Genomic DNA, 15,884 nt, shown 5'->3' with positions numbered 1-15,884 from the left:
CCAGGGAACTGCGGGAGGCGCCCTGGCGCTTCTCCGGAACTCCCCGTAAGGTCCGTCACTTCGAGATCCAAGTTCCAGCCGAAAGCACACAAGCAGGGCTTGGCGTGGACGGACACGACGACTTGCGCGACTCTGCACGCAGACGTCCCGCTCGTCCCGCCGGGACGTCTAGGCGTCGCGCGGCCCACCGGGCCCGACCGCTAGAAAGGAGCGCGCGGGAGCCGAGCCCAGAGGGGCGCGCAGGCGACCGGCTTGTTTTGATTGGGCAGGGGACACGTCCGTCAGGCCGCGGGGCCGGGGCTTCCGCGGGCGGCCTGGGAGCGGCCCCGTCCCGAGCCGAGCTGGGGCATTGGCGGAGCTAGCCGGAAGGGGTGGGCAGGAAGGCGGTGCCCCGCGACCTGTGGGGCGGGGCTTCCGGTGGCGCGCTGAGGGACAGGAGGAGACCGGTGCCGGGGCGGTGAGGGTGGGCGCGGCGTGCCCGGACGACGCCCCGGCCCTCTGGACACCGCCCTCCGTCCCTGGGCTCCGCCCTCCGCCCCTGGGCTCCGCCCCCCGCCTCTCCGGGTCCTGGCCCCTGCCAGAGTCTCCGTTCCCCGAGGCCTGGGGACCTGTGCGTTCCGCCGGGGCGAGGCCGACCTGACGGTGTCTGGCCCTCTAGACGGCCAGGGCCGGTGAATCGGGGCCCCCGGGGGCCTAGTGAGGGGAGAAGGGGGCGGCGGCCCCACCGGGATGACCAAGGGCATAGTCACCGCGTCTGCAGCCCCTCCCCGCCCTGGCCTCGGAGAGCGGCCTTGCTGTGCGGTCCGGGGCGCATCCAGCCTCCCGGGGACCGGATCGCGGCACCCCCGCCCCACTCCCCCCCCCCCCCGCCTCCACCCCTTCCTTGCCCGGCGCGCTGTGTGTTCCAGCGACCCTGAGTGCGTCTGGGACAGTTCTCTGTAAAGCATGGATCCCACCTCCACACACACACACAGGCCTAGTACCCGGTACCCGGGAAAAGGTGGGCAGAGCTGGTGCCCGTACCCGCGAGTGTGGTGTTGGCCAGGGGAGCTCTCCAGGCTCCTGCAGGTGAGGACGGCAGGAAGGTAACAAAGTCTTTCCCACGCCACTTGACAGGTGTGGCCCCCCTGGGAGAGAGTCCTGCCCGAGTCACCCTGTTCTCCAGGACCACCTGTGGTTGTCCCTGCCTGTCACCTGGGGAGGTCACAAGCAAGGGCGGCCCCGCAGAGGCAGAGAAAGCTCGTGGCTTCTCTACAAGTGGGTGCCATCAGGAACCATCCGTCCCCGTGGTTCTCAGGCTGGACGGCCGCGTGGGAACACCTGGAGGGCTTGTTCAACCTCGCGACGCCGGACTCCACCCCGGAGTCTCTGATCTGGCAGATCCGCGGTGGGGCCTGAGAACTTGTGACTCTAACAAGCTCCGGGCTGACGCTGCTGCCACCACCACGGGTCTGGGACCCCCTCTGTGAGGAGCACTGCTGCGGAGACCTGAGACTCACTCCTAGGTGTGTGCGTGCCCCGTGCCCTCCCTACCTGGGCATGGCCCCTTGGCCGGGTCCCCACGGGCCTGGGAAACGCCAGGAGGCTGCTAGCCCTCGAGGATTCGGGGACTTCCCATCGAGGGGCAGTCAGCGTTTCCTGCCCCGGTTTGTCTGGAGGGCACCGTCCACAGCCCGGGCGGGGAGAAGGTGTCTGTCGGGTTTGTACAGGCGCCCGGCAAGTCCCAGACCGGAGCGGATAGGTCCGGACACGTAGGAGAGAGAGGGGCGGAGATCAGAGTGGGGCCCGGCAGCGGGGATGCAAAGAACCCTTGGATGAGGCAGACGACAGAGCCGCACCCTGAGCTCGGGGCCGGGGGAGGACCCTGGGCCCTGAGACCGAGAACGTGGACTTGGGGGGAGCGTGCAGACGGGAAAGGGGGTCGGTCGTCCGCCCGGGACCGGCCCTGCCAGTCGTCTGGTCCGTGGGTGCCGTCGGCCCTCTAGCTGCTGGGAAGCCACTGCCTTTCTCCAGCAACATGGCCTCCCAGGTCCCCGGCGGTGCCGCCCGGAGCTGCTCGGCACCCGGCGCCACGACCGCCACCCACGCACTAGGGCCGGTCTCTTTGGTGGTCGCTGTTCGTTTGACTCCGCGGTGGCTTGTCCCCGGCTGGTGGGGGCAATGCAGTGCCCGGCACCGGCCGCCATTTGTCTCCAGAATGAGCAGCTCTGCAAGGTGGCGCACGAGCGTGTTCTGGCCGTGGGGTCAAAGGGTGTAGCCTCTGCCTTTCCTTCTCCCTGCACGCGCCCCCTGCCTCTAGCTACCTACCGGGTCCTGGCGCTTTTCCTGCTGGACCGCTTCAAGCTCTCTCTATAGGTTAATGCTACGAGGCCTGAGTCACGTCTTGCTAATCTTTCCCCGAGCTGCGCTGTCACTTGTCTCTTGACTGTGGTTTTGGGTTTGTTCAGGCCAGGCAGACGCGTTTAGTTTCTGTGTCATCGGGCTTTCCAGGCTCTTCCTAACGGCTTCCGGGCTTTCTCGTGGGTTCCTTTGCTCCAGACTTACTCAGAGAGGCTTTCTCCACGTAAATACCTGAGTGGCTCTGCGACGTGGCACACGAGCGTGTTGTGGCCGTGGGATCAAACGGACTAGCCTCTGCCTCTCGTCCTCCCTGCTCCCCCCGCCCCCAGCGACCGGGTCGTGGCGCTTCCCTGCTGGACCGCTTCCATGTATTTCCCACCCATTGCTGCACACCGAGTTACCCCGACGTACCCCTGCCACCACTAATCCCTGTGATCTGACCTCCACACTGTCTGAGGACAGGCTCCTAGAGGGCTCGGTTGGGGGGCTCCGGCTCAAGGTGGCTCACAGGCCGCAGTCCAGGCATCAGCTAGGGCCCAAGCCACCGGGTCTGCCTGTCGGGCGGGCCCTGCGTCCAAGCTGGCTCCCGTGGCTGTGGCGGGGCCTCGGTGCCTCCCCCGTGGGGCCCCTCCATAGGGCAGCACAGGGCAGGGCTTCCCAGAGCCAGCGATGTGACAGACGGGAGACAGAAAGAGACAGAGAGCGAGGGGGCGGGGGGGGGGGGAGAGAGAAGAGAGGGGCCCCGAGATTGAAGCCTCAGCCGTTTTACAACTTCAGGTCTGTGTTCCTGTTCCCTCCCCTCTGCTGTGTCCTTCTAGGTCACACGGGTCCACCTGGAGCAGTGCTGGAGGGGACGACACAGGAGGAGCGTCCTGGCTCCTGAACCTGGGTGCGGGCGTCCTGGTCTCACAGGGCCCCTCAGGAACACGTCCTTTGTCTAAAGGGGGGGGGGGGTGGCACGTTCCGGCCCGCGGACCAAGGCAGGCAGGACCCGCATTTGTATAGGCAGAGGGTGGCTCTTCGTCTTTAAAGGCTTGCAGACAAAACGCACAAAGAGCCAGAGACAGGAAGAAGAATATGGGACCGGGTTCCCGGGCGGCCCACGCAGCCCAAGAGGGGCGCTTTCTGCCCTTTGCGGGGCAGCGTGCAGCCCTGGCGGCCGTCCGGGCACAGGGGCGGGCAGCTGTCTGTCGTCACGGCAGCCGGTCAGCACCGTTGCCAGCGTGCTGAGTCCTGCCCGGGCCTGAGAGCAGGAGGCTCCGGACCGCCGGTGCTCCCGCCCGGGCGCCTCAGTCCTGCCCCCGCATCCTCTCCTTCCCGCCCCGTGAGGCAGGCAGGGGTGACCTCTCTCCGCACACAGGCGTGCCCCCCCTTCTGCCCCCTGCCCTCCGCCGGGCGGCTGGCAAGCGGGTGAGGGCAGGGAGTGGAGAGGAGTGGGCCCCTCCTCAGTGATGGTTCGGGTAGCCGGGTGGCCCCGTGCTGGACTCCGGTGGCCCAGGTGGTGGCAGGCACCGGCTTGCGGTGGGGGAGGGGCGGGGTGCAGCTGTCAATTCAGGAAGGAGCTCCCACCGTGGCCACAGGAGGCCAGCAGCATCTGGTTTCCCTGGGGAAGTGCCCACCCCGTCCTTCCTGGCTGGGCCTCAGAGATGAGTTCGCCCTGACACGCTCTGACATGCTCCCGAGCTCTGTGTGTCACGCCGGTTCTGTGGGCCGGACCTTTCCCGTTGGCCGTTGCTGCCGCGCAGGGCCAGGGCCCGGGGTGCAGCTCCTGGCACCGTGGGGGGGGGGGGGGGCGGGCGGCCGCCGTGTGCTTTTTGAACCCGAGGACAGAGGGTCTCGGGGCAGCCGGGCCGTGTCCCGGGAGCAGCGGCAGAGACCAGGGCGTTGCTTGCTGGGCCTGACCTCGGGGATCGTGGTCGTGGCTCCTGGGGACATCCCCCGGCCAGCGTGTCGGGTGGCTTGGTCCTGAAGACGGCCCCCCGGAGACCCACAGGCCCAGTGTGGCCCCACACGCCGGGGCCATCTGACCGGCGTCGTCGCCAGCCCCCTGGCGTGTGTCTGAGCTGAACGGCTTTCCCGTCCCTCGGCCCCGGCAGGAGGAACAGCAAGGAGGGCCCGGCTTCTCCCGGCGGCCTTCCCTCGGAGGCCTCCTGCCCCTGGTGGCGGCGGCGGCGGGGGCGGGGGGGGGGGGGGGGGAGGGGCGCGGAGTCTTCCCTTTCCCTCCCGGGGCCGCGCAGGCGCTCCCCCTGGTGGCCGGCCCTGTGGGTGGGCGCAGCCCCCCCGGCAGCCAGATCCCGCGCCCGCTCACCTGCCCACCCACCTTCGGTGCCCATCCCTGCACCTCACCGTCTCTGCCCGAGGACGTCTGTGCCCGGCCGGTCCTCGGCAGGTGTGCCGGCTCAAGGGCAACCCCCCACCCCACGCGTGGCTCAGGGGTTTGCTCAACCCCGCCCCCGCCGCCGCCAGTGGCCTGGCTGGGCTCCTGGAGACCTGCTGAGAGACCCGGCCCGGCCCGTGGGGAGCCCGTGGGGAGCCCGTGGGGAGCGCCAGAGGCGGCGGAAGCCGGCCCCACCTCTGAGCCGCACGGCACAGCGGCCCCAGCTGGGGACCGCCCTCCCCTGGATGCACCTGCCCCGGAGGAGGAGACCCCACCCTCTGGGGGAGCCGTCTGCACTTGCCATGGGCCCGCTCCCCCACACCCACCCGAGCGGGAGCGGGAGGAGACCGACCGTCCAGAGCTGCAGAGCGCTGAGCGCACGGGAGGTGCCTGTGGCGGGCACCTGTCGCTCTGCTCTGCGTGCTCGCTGGCCCTGTCTTAGCGGCCACCCCATCCTCTTTCCCTTGGTCCCGCCGGGGTTCCGTGGGGTTCCGTGGTCGGGGCTGCCCTGGAGCACCTTGGCCCTATGCCCTGGAGCGGGGCGTGGCCACCCGCGCTGGGGTGGGGCCCACAGGATCCTAAGGGGCCCCGGACTAAGAGGTGCTGGGACTCCCTCGCTGGCTCCGGTGAGCGGCAGCAGCCCCACCCACCCTGAGGGGCCGGGTGCCCCCCTTTCCTCACCCCAGTCCCCTTCCAGCCTCTTTTGGGGGCATGGGGGGCGGCGGGCGATGGGGCAGAAGGGCGACAGGCAGGGCCAGGTGCAGAGGTGTGGCCGGGGCGGGCTGGAGGCTGGCTGTGGGGTGGGGCCGGTCAGCTTCCCCCTGCCCTGTGCTGCCTGGACTCCAAGGATGGGGGGCGGGGGCGTGCTGCTCCCCACCGGGGTGGCCAGCGGTCCCGTCCCTACACTTAGAAGATGAGATGGGGCCAGCCTGCGGTCGCCGTGTGGCCGGGGACCGCTCCTCTGCTCCTGGCGCCCCGCCTGGCAGGCAAGGCCTGGGCGCTGGTGCGGGTGCGGCGGGGCTGGGCCACCATCCCCGCTGGCTCCGGGCAGGTGGCCAGGCCTCCACACCCTGTGTGTGAGCCCGGTGGCGGGCCCGGGCCTTGCCCCTCCCTGTCTCCTCCTAGCACCTAGCGGCCGGGGTGTCCTGCCGGGACTCTGCCAGTGCACCGGGTGGGTCCCAGCCCGCTTGCCGCTCGTAGGACGGAGTCCCGGTGCCGTGCGCCCGTCCTACCCCAGAGCCCTCTGCAGGGATGGAGCCCCAGCCCTGCTCCCTTCTGCCCCCTGCCTGGGCAGGGCCGGGTCTGTCCTGTAGCCTCCCCCCGGGGCGGAGCCTTCCCCCCGGGGCTTGTTCCCCACCCCCAGGCTGGCATCTGTCGCCCTTGCTTCCCTGCGTCTGTCACAGCTGCCTGGACAGGATGTGGCATCCGGGGAGGGACAGGGGCTCCTCCTCAGCTCAGCCCAGCTCTGGAGCTGTCCTGTGGGGACCCTGGCCAGCATGCCCCGCAGAAGTGGTGGGGCCTGACTTTATTCACCTGCGTGCGGCCTGCCTTGAGAGGGCGGTGTCGCCCGGGACTGGCCACCGGGCGCCTAGGGTGGCAGGGCCGCCGCCAGTTTCCAGAACAGTGAGGAGGTAGTGCGACTTTCCCATCCGTTAGGGTCTTAAGGCCTGGGGTAGTACATGCTCGTGGAGGCACTGGGACCAAGTGGCCTGGCCACTGCCCTCTCTAGCCGTAGCTGCTGGCCTCTGTCCAGTGGGCGTGTCAAGGCAGGCCCAGTCCTATGTTGTTCCCGTGCGGTCCTCCTCTTCCCCTGGACATTCAGGGGCCCTCCTTGCAGACCACGTTTGTAGGGCCCTCCTCTCTGCCCCTGTCCTGGGATGCTGCTGTGCCCAGTCTGGCGGCCCCTGCCTGCCGGGGCCTCTCCTTTCCAGCAGGGCTGACATCCCTGGACCAGCACAGCCGCTGTGCCCTGGACCGAGGGCAGCCACTGTCCCCCTACCGTGCCCCTGGCCGCCTCGCAAGCCCTTGGAGGGGGAAGGAGGATGTCCTGAACCGTTGGGAGTGGGAATCCTGGAACCGCAGCTGCCCTGGTGGGGCGACTCCGGAGCCCTAGGTAACTTCAGGGCGGGGGCCCGTGGGAGCTTTCCCAGAGTCCTAGAGAGCAGTAAGTAGAGACCTCGAAGCTCAGTGCTCCAGCAGGTCCCCCGGAGCCATCAGCGGCCTTAGGATCAGGGCCCCCAGAGCAGTAGAGAGCACTCGGGTGCCTGCTAGGGATGGGGCACAATAGCACGTGGAGGCCCGGAACCTTCGGGGCACTGGGAAAGGGGTGGGAGTCCACGGGGACCCACAGAGCCCTGGGGCAGGGGGCCAGGCTCGAAGTGGAGTCCTGGGGAAGGCCCAGTATCCTCCCAAGCTCTCGAGACTGCATGTGACAGGGGTGTCTCTGAGCCCTAGGGCAGGAGGCTCAAAGGGGGAGCTCTCTAGGGACTGTGCGAGTCCTCAGCAGTCCTCCACCTGGCCCCAGGGGGGTGAATGCAGGTCACCTCGGGGAAGAAATGAATAGAAAGGGGGAGACTGCGTCACATGGGTAGGACCGTTTCCTCCCTCTCCTCTCTTCTCGCATCCAAGAAACCACAGTGGTTGCCAAGCACACCTTGTCGCCCCCTTTCCCGCACCAGATAGAGGCCTACAGAGGGCCATCACGTCCAGAAGCCATGCCCCGTCTCTGTCCTTTCCTTGGGATGTCTCAAGCTCAGCTCCCCTTCGCCTCCCGCTGTGCCTTCACTCTGCCCCAACCACTCCAGAGTGTCACCGCGTCAAGCCCGCCACTCCCCCAGGCCCTATGTTGGGTCCGCTAGGCTTCAGTTGCGTCTCTGCCTGGGTGCCAAGTGCCTGTGGGGTAGCTGCCCTCCCAGGCAGGGTCAGTCCCTCCTCTCAACACACCCGACTGGGGATCAGTGGGTGAGACGAGTTGCATCACTGAGCCCCTCTGGGGTCTTGGTGCACTGGCGGCCTGACATGGGCTCACTGATCTGATCATCAGGCCCCTTCGTCATCGGGAAGGAGGCACCGTCTCGTGTCCGTGCCCACCGCCCACCCCAGAGCAGCCGGGTCTAGGTGGACGGTAAGGGGCAGAGGCAGGGAGCCTGGGGAGTCCTCCCCGAAAGTGGCTGGGCCCTGGGGGGGGAGGGGTGGGGAGCAGGGGTGGGAGTGGCTTGGAGCAAACAAGGGAGGCTGAGCTGTGGGGGTGGTGAGAAAATGAGAAGCCATTCATTTCTTTCATTTTGTCCCCTAAATTCTAAATGCACGTGTTACTTTAAGAAAACACACACACACACACACACACACACACACACACACGCACACACGTGGGAGAAACACTAGCATGCAGGAAAAAGAAATGGTCAGGAGCACAGGGTGGGGGGGGGGGTCCCAGTTCCAGCCCTGACCCAAGTTCATCGTGTACCATGAATAGGGGCCCGCGGGTGCTGTGCCCAGGGAGGTAGGCCTGGCCGAGTCCTACTGCCCAAGCAAGGAGCTGGTCAGAGGTGAGGGACTGATGACAGGGCCCCACCCGTCGGGGACCCGTGCCAGGGACTCTGCTTGCCACCTGAGCGCTCGGAGTGCTTGCCCGGACCACCCCCCACCCCCACCCCTTGCGCCTTCCTCCTCAGCTGGCATGCAGAACCAGGATGCAGGGCCTCACGCAGTCTGCTGCCCTCCGGCTCCTTAGCACTTGCTTTAAAAACTACATGTAAAGGCATCTGGGTGGCTCAGTCAGTTGAACGTCCGATTCCTGATTTCGGCTCAGGTCACGATCCCACAGTCGTGGGATTGAGCCCTGATTCGGTCTCCATGCTGAGCGTGGAGCCTGCTTAACATTCTCTCTCCCTCCCCACCGCCTGCTGCTCCCCGGCTTGTGCTCTCTCTCTCTTAAAAATAAATCAATAAATAAAATAAAAAATACATGTAAACTTTGGGGCACCTGGCTGGCTCAGTCAGCAGAGCATGTGACTCGATCTCGGGGTTGTAAGTTCGAGCCCCACATTGGGTGTACGAAATCTTTAAAAAAAATATATATATATATGTATGTCAACTTTGAAGATTATGAAACACCCCCCAGCCCCGCAGAAAACCTGGAGATAGGCAACAATATAGGCAGGTAAGGGGTTGGATTAGACCCAGAAGCGATGAGGCATTTGAGTACCGTGAGCTCGCATGCCACTAAGCAAGCAGCTTTCCAGGAGAAACCCCAGCAAACAAACATGTCTCCTTTCCTGCCCACGTCCCTGCCCTTGGACACGGAGGCCCGTTGTCAGCTCTCCGAGGTTAAAGCCTCTGTAAGTAGCGTTGTGCCCGTGCCCTCGCCTGCATTCCCAAATGCACTCTCCGTGCCCCGTGGTGGCAGTTACTGTCCTAAGTAGTTACGGCAGCTTTGGGTAAGGAGTCAGGAACCCTACAAGTAAAGTGCAAACACGCCTACGGGTAGCATGCGATCCCTACCCCAACCCCAAAGCAAAAGGGGAGAAGCAACAAAGCCAGATGTCGACCCCGGAGGCCCCTAGCCAGGGGAGCCCGACCCATACCCAGCAGAAGGAGCCCACACGTTAAAAATAAATGGTCTTTTTATTGCGTGTCCACGAAAACAAAGTCAGGGTGGCTTTTGGCTGACCCCCCCAACGAGGTGACAACGGACAGGAGGCATGCAACGACAACAACCATGTTCTCCTCTCCGGGAGAAGAGTCTTGCCCTCCTGGGCCCTAAGGGTCAGAGGCAAGCAGGATCCAGAAGGCTCCAGAGGAAGGCCTGCCCAAGCCCACCGTGCCACGGAGGGCCTGGGCCTGCCACCTACCCCGCAGAACGAGGGGAGCGAGCGGTGCCCGGGGCCAGGCCCGGCGCTCCCAAGCCAGAACACACAGAAAAGCCCCCACCCCCTCCCCCAGCAAACACTACTAAGGCAGTCAGCCAGGACTTCTGAGAACAGGCGGCCACGAAGCCAGAGCCTCAGGGCTCCGTCCAGAAGGGATTGCCGTCCTCAGCCTGCAAGGAGTAGTAAACAAAGAGCAGGAAGGCGGCAAAGACCAGGAACAGGAGCAGCTGGCCCCAGAGGGGGACCTGGCGGTCCTGGCCCAGACCGGCCCCAGGGGCCTGCTTTTCCGGCCGGATAGCTCGACGAGTGAGCCACGAAGTGGGGGAAGATGGAGAGGAGGACATGGGGGAGGCGGAGGAGGAGGTGGGATAATAGGAGAGGCCCAGGGAGCTTCTGGACACGCTGGACACAGGGCGGTAGTGCGCGACGCTCTGGTAGGCGCCGTCCCGGCCATACATGGGGCGCTCCCTGAGGCAGAGAGGGGAGCCGGTGAGCCGGGCGGGGGGCGGGGGGGGGGGCGCCAGGGCCTGGAATCGCACCCAGTGCCTGGTCCTCCCTCCTACTCACCTATCCTTGCTCTCCTCTTCAGAAGAGAAAAGACTGTCCTCACGCACCTGTAGGTGAGAGTCAGGAAAGGGGACCAGCGGGCAGGTCGGCGTGGCCTGTCCTCTCCCTCAGTCCAAACTCTCCCAACCGGCCTATTCTGACCAATGCTTAAAGGCCCCGACCCTGCCCCTCCCGGGACCCTCCTGAGGTCCGAGCCCTGTGTCTGTAGGGCTTTGTTGCTTGCTCCTCGCCTGTCCTGGCTGCCTGCACCTTACTTTCTGCCCCGAGGTTCCGAGAAAGAGCTCAAAGCTAGATCCCAGACCAGTGTGGAAGGCCGGTCCCAAGTGCTCTAGTCTTTTTCTTTTAACGTGTATTCATTTTTGTATTAAAATTTTTTTCTAATGTTTATTTATTTTTAAGAGAGAGAGAGAGCGCGCGCGTGCGCGCGCGCGCGAAAGGGGGAGGGGCAGAGAGAGAGGGAGACACAGAATCCGAAGCAGGCTCCAGGCTCCACGCTGTCAGCACAGAGCCCGACGCGGGGCTCGAACTCACGAACTGCGAGATCATGACCTGAGCCGAAGTTGTGGGCGCTAAACGGACTGAGCCACCCAGGTGCCCCTAATGTTTATTTATTTTTGAAGGAGACAGAGACAGAGCGTGAGATGGGGAGGGGCAGAGAGAGAGGGAGAGGGAGATACAGAATCCCAAGCGGCCTCCGGGCTCCGAGCTGTCAGCAGAGAGCCTGACCAGGAGGCTCAAACCTACAAACCATGACATCGTGACCTGAGCCGAAGTCAGACGCTTAACTGACTGAGCCGCCCAGGTGCCCCACAAGTGCTCTATTCTTAACAGTTCTGACAGCCCCCCAAAGAACGGTCCTGACCAGGAAGGTGTCTGCTGACCACACCTCTCTGGAGGCACGGGGGCCACCATTTGTCCCAGCAGCCCCCCCGTTTTATCCGAAGGCAGCTACGACCCCCTCAGGTAGCACCCAAGTGCTCAACGGCCAGCTCACCTGGTGGTGAAAGGTGTCTGTGTCTGAGAGCGAACTTGGGGGCTGGCGGAACCCCTTCGAGGCGCCCACAGGCTCGGGCTCCCCATAAGTCCTGGTGCTCAAGTAGCTCTCCTCATAGTAGTCATCACCGTAGCCTTGGGAAGGGGTGGGGGACAGGGTAGCAGAGGGGAGAGCAGTGCCCCACACCTCGGCCCAGTGGACCTAATCTGAATCCCATTTGCCAGCCTGTGGCACCGTTTTGCCCCTCTAGGGCTGCCGAGGGTGATGGGGGTCGAGATCCCAGGTTCCCCCCGACACCAGGGTCCCTGAGGGAGTGCCATAAAGGTGGCTGGGTGCCCGGCCCATCCCGGCCTTACCCTTGCTCTGGTAGAGTAAGGCGTCCTCTTTCTTCGGCAGATCGTACATATCCGAGTCCACTGATGCCGAGTCTAAGTCTGAATGGGGGGGGGGGGGGGCCGGGACCATTTGCCCCCGAGGCCCCCCTCCTTTCCCCCGTGCCCCTCCCTCCCGGCCGGCGCCCCTGCTGCACCCTCCCGACCCCGGCCTCCGTGGCGCCCAAGCCCCGTCCCCACGGGAGGCCAGGTGGGGCTCTGGGGCGGGGGCCTCACCCGAGAACCGATAGGAGAAAGACGACGCGGACGAGTTCGGGGGCGAGAGCCTCCGCCTCTGGGTCTCGTACTCGAAGATTTTCTTTTCGTAGAGCTTGCGGGTGGAACCTGGCCAGACACGGGACGCGGGGCGGTCAGGGGCGCGGGCCGGGAGCCCGGGGGCGGCGCGGGGAGGGGGCTCGCTCGCCGCCGCGTACCCACGACAGGCCCGTGCGGGATGTTGTACTGGCGCAGCACGGCGGCCAGCTCAGCGTCCGACAGGACCGCGTAGTCGTCCATGGCGGGCGGCGGGCGGCGGGGACCCGGGGGCGGCCCGGGGCCTAGCGACGCGGGCCGAGCTACGGCTGCCTCGGAGCGCGGCGGGGACAGCGCGAGCGCCTCGGGAGCGGCGGCACTCGCGTCACGGCCGCGTCACGCCCGCGTCACGGCCGCGGGCTCTGCGGACGGCGCGCGCTGTGCGGGGCGGGGCCGGGCCGCGAGCAGCAGCCGGTGCGGATCGGTCGGGCCGTGGGAGCAGGCGGGGCGGGCCTGACGAGCCCTGACGTCACAAACGGGCCGGATAGGCTAGAGGCAGAAGGGGGCGGGGCGTGCGCGGAAGCCCGGACCGCGCACGCCCGACAGGCCGCGGGAACGGGCGGGGCCGCGCGCCCCGGGAAGGGGGCGGGGCCGGCGACTCTAGAGACCCCGCCTGCTGGCGCGTTCGGGAGGGACTCGAGAGGGGAGCTGGGCCTGCGCGCGAGAGGAAAGAGCGTGGGCTCATCGGGACGTGGGAGCGGGGCGGGGTCTGCGGCCGAGGCGTCACCGGCTGGTGTGTCACGGCCAGAAGGGAGGAGGTAGGGGGGTGCCTACGCAAATCGAACCGGTAGAAACCGGCCAGGACAGGAAAGCCGCGCGGGACCGAGGCGCTGGGCGTGGCTCGCGCTCCCCGAGTCACGTGGACTCCGTCCCGTCCCCGCAGCCCCCGCAGCCCCCCGGCCCCCTCCCTACTCGGGACTCCCGCGCCTGGGGTTCCCCGACCGCCCCTGCAGCAGCGGGACGGGACCCGATCCTAAGAGCGAGCCCTTGGAGACCGCGGGTCCCAGGCCCGGCGCTGCTGCCAGAGCTTCACGCCCGTGCCCCCACGCCAGGGAAGCGGCCGCGCCACAACGCCTGTGCCAGGCCCGCCTTCCCGCTCTACGCGGTCCTGGCCCGCGCACCTGCGCCCGCCGTCCCGCCGGTCCCCACCGCCTCCCTCCTTCCCCACTCCACTCGGGAGGAAATGGGGCACTGGGCCAGGAGGCCGCCGGCACTCCAGGAGCAAGCAGCCTTGCAAGGGACTGGGCGTGCCAATGGGCACTGGCAGAGGGCCGAGTGAGGCGCGCAGACGGCGAGTGTACGCCTGACCCACCATGCCATCCACCTGGGGCGCTGGGGGTTTGCTCTCCTCTTGCAATGCCTGCCCACCCCCACCCCCCCGCCCCGGTAGCCCCAGGAGGCAGCCTGGTGGTGGGGGGGGGGCGTCGGGGCGCCTTCCAGACCCAGAGGGCCTGCTCACGAGTTCCAATAAGGGTTGGCAGGCTCTGAGTACTTGGGTCTGGGTGGGCCTCGGCCCCGTTGCAGCACAGGGGCAGGTGCAAAGACAGGGATCCGGGGTCCTGATGTGGGCGAACCATGGAGGGCTTCAAGGCCTGCGGAAGAGCGTGGACTGCTATTAGGAAATGGTGGGGGCCTTGGTCAATAAAGAGCTGTCCTTGGGGAGATTGCCAAGGCGTGATTATAACAATCATATCGTGAATGAAGCCAAGCTCATGGAGTGTCGGTCCAACTGATGTACTCCTCCCTGGGTAGGGCCAGAGCTGGGAGCATAGGGAGAGGAGGTATTGTGTCTGATGTCAGATGACAGCTGGCGACCAGGAGACGAGGGGAGGGCTCTGGTCAAACCCAGGCTGCTAGGTCCAGCTGGTGAGGGTCACAGACTGGTTCTCTGTGAGTCATGGGGTGGAGAAGAGGTAGCCACACACGGAGTGGTGAGGAGATGTGGTCCTGATGTGAGCACACGCAAAGACCCCCAGAAGAGTTGCAGCTGGCTGGGTTTTAGAGTATATGCAAAGCCTGTTCTGTCTCTCGAAATCGGAGGCGGAGGTGTGTGGCTGCCGAGATAAATGCATGGCAGCAGCAAGGGGACAGCCGGGGCAGGGCGGGGGCTTGCTGTTCATCTTTCAGAGCAGGGAAACACATGGCATTCGGGCTCGGGGCGCTCAGAGGCTGCCTCATGGAATTGTGAGTTTTGGCAAGATCTGATTCCCGAGCACCTCTCCAAGCCTTCTTCTGCAGTGCTGGCCCCTGTCCCAGAGGCCCGGTCCTCCTCCACGCCACCCCTCCCCGTAGGGATCCAAGCTGTTTCCTTATGAGGTCAAGGAATTCTAGGTTTGCCTTCTCCCCAAGGAACACCCCTTCCCCCGGCACCTGCCTCGGCACTCTGCCTTTTATGTCCCACCCATTGCCCCGCTATGGGGTCCCACCACGGATGGCACCAGGAGGCTGAACCGTGACGGTCCCCTGCGCCCACCCCGCGGGCACCTGTAGCCCCGATCCAGCCCCACTGCCGTGCAGGTCTATTCTAGACACCAGAAACCAGGAAAGCCCTTGACCATTGGAGCTGAGAGGCCCTCTGCACCACCCCCATCACACAGAGGAGGAATTGGAGGCCTAGACACGGAGGCGACTATGCGCAGGGATCGCCAGTGCAGCAATTCCAACATGGACGTCCCCACAGCTAGTATTTAGTTCTCGGGACAGTGACCTGGACGGTCTGGGGTTCTGAGTCATCACAGGGGCTGTTGGGGGAAATCTTGGGCCTCCAGCAGAGTCTTTCCGGGAAGGGTGTGCAGAGGTAAAGAAGAGGAGGAATTTCTCTGGAACTTCAGCCAGACGATTGTTGACTGAGCTCTTTAATGTTTTAAGATCAGAATCTTCTTGATACTTTAGTTTGATATAAAACTTAACTTTTCAAGGATGTTAAGGATACTTTGGATTTACCTAGTGGTATTCAAATACTTTGAAACATTGCTCAGATAGGAACAAAAGTCGTAAGGGCAGGACTACTGTGAAAATAAGTACGTGAAAGATCGTCACAACCGATATCAAACCTTCGCCAGAGAACAGCGGGCGCCGTACAAACATTCGCTTCCCCCCAGCCTGTCTGGGTTGTGTACGGAGGAGGAGGGAGGCAGCAGTGTAAAAAGAGGATTCAAATGGAGGTGGGGGTCCCAAGATCCGGCCACGTGGCCGTAGCCTCCGTGGTGAGCTCCACCATTACAATGTCTGTTTCCATCCCTGAAGGACAGTCTTGGCCATAAGCGCCGGCACAGCCACCTCACAGGCCTGAATTCATGGTGGCCATCCACGCTCATCTATCAAGTGACAAAAATCCACTGGTCTCCCCAGCAGTGTGTGTGTGTGGAGGCGGGGGGGTTCCCACAAGAGGGAGCAGCAGGAGACCCTGGCCCTGCTGGGAGATCCCACTCTGGGTCAGGGTGGAAGGTCATTGCCAGTGGAGCCAGCAAAGGCAGCAATGAATGCAGGGAGGCCAGGAGGACGATCGGCGCCTTGCTGTTAGTGTTAAACTGCAGATGGACGGCCAAATTCATTTAGCGGGTATGACCTACTTTTTTCCCCGTCCCTCCTTTTCTTCTTTTCTTTTTCTCTCTTTTTAAATGTTTACTTATTTATTTATTGGGAGAGGGAGAGGGAGAGGGAGAGGGAGAGGGAGATAGATAGAGAGAGAGAGAGAGAGAGAGAGAGAGAGAGAGAGTCCCAAGCAGGCTCCACGCTGTCAGCACAGAGCCCAATGTGGGGCTCAAACTCATGAACAGTGAGGTCATGAACTGAGTCAAAATCAAGAGCCAGATGCCTAACCGACTGAGCCACCCAGGCGCCCCTCTCTTTTTCTTTTAATGAGGTAGCATAGAATAAAAAAATATCAGAGTGCTTTGCAGGTAGTAAGGAGAAGTCTCATTTTGTGAAACGTTTCCTTCAGTTACTTGGGTCAATCTGTGTGCGTGTGCACGGGCAAGCACATAATACTGGCTCAGGATGTAAAATGTAGTTCTTATTGGGCTTTGTGGGCAAAATGTTAAAACGACACT

At 64.6% G+C, this 15,884-nt stretch overlaps 1 protein-coding gene across 2 annotated transcripts; it reads right to left on the bottom strand.

Moving 5' to 3' along the window:
* Positions 1–9,324: 9,324 nt before the first annotated feature.
* Positions 9,325–12,282, bottom strand: EMD (emerin). 2 transcript variants are annotated; one of them, XM_045471404.1, is made up of 6 exons: positions 11,955–12,282; positions 11,758–11,865; positions 11,506–11,583; positions 11,150–11,283; positions 10,156–10,202; positions 9,325–10,056 (listed from the first exon to the last, which is right to left on the bottom strand). In XM_045471404.1, exons 1-6 carry the CDS (start codon positions 12,034–12,036, stop codon positions 9,723–9,725), a joined length of 783 nt encoding a protein of 260 aa, XP_045327360.1. In that variant the 5' UTR covers positions 12,037–12,282; the 3' UTR covers positions 9,325–9,722. The 2 variants fall into 2 exon arrangements, with proteins under 2 accessions (XP_045327360.1, XP_045327359.1); XM_045471403.1 differs by having other exon boundaries at positions 11,506–11,865; positions 11,955–12,258.
* Between the last annotated feature and the right edge of the window lie 3,602 nt (positions 12,283–15,884).

Source organism: Leopardus geoffroyi, chromosome X (genome assembly GCF_018350155.1).
Source record: "Leopardus geoffroyi isolate Oge1 chromosome X, O.geoffroyi_Oge1_pat1.0, whole genome shotgun sequence".
NCBI classification, from domain to species: Eukaryota; Metazoa; Chordata; class Mammalia; order Carnivora; family Felidae; genus Leopardus; species Leopardus geoffroyi.
The sequence above is the reverse complement of the archived record's forward strand: the minus strand, read 5'-3'. Positions and strand labels throughout refer to the sequence as shown.

What these genes read in the sequence shown, in the direction of transcription:
- EMD (XM_045471403.1), bottom strand. Translation starts at nt 12,036, where the DNA reads ATGGACGACTACGCGGTCCTGTCGGACGCTGAGCTGGCCGCCGTGCTG. An exon ending in CTTACTCTACCAGAGCAAGG is followed by an intron (nt 11,284 to 11,505) that starts GTAAGGCCGGGA and finishes CCCCTTCCCAAG; the next exon opens with GCTACGGTGATGACTACTAT. An exon ending in GAAGAGGAGAGCAAGGATAG is followed by an intron (nt 10,057 to 10,155) that starts GTGAGTAGGAGG and finishes TCTCTGCCTCAG; the next exon opens with GGAGCGCCCCATGTATGGCC.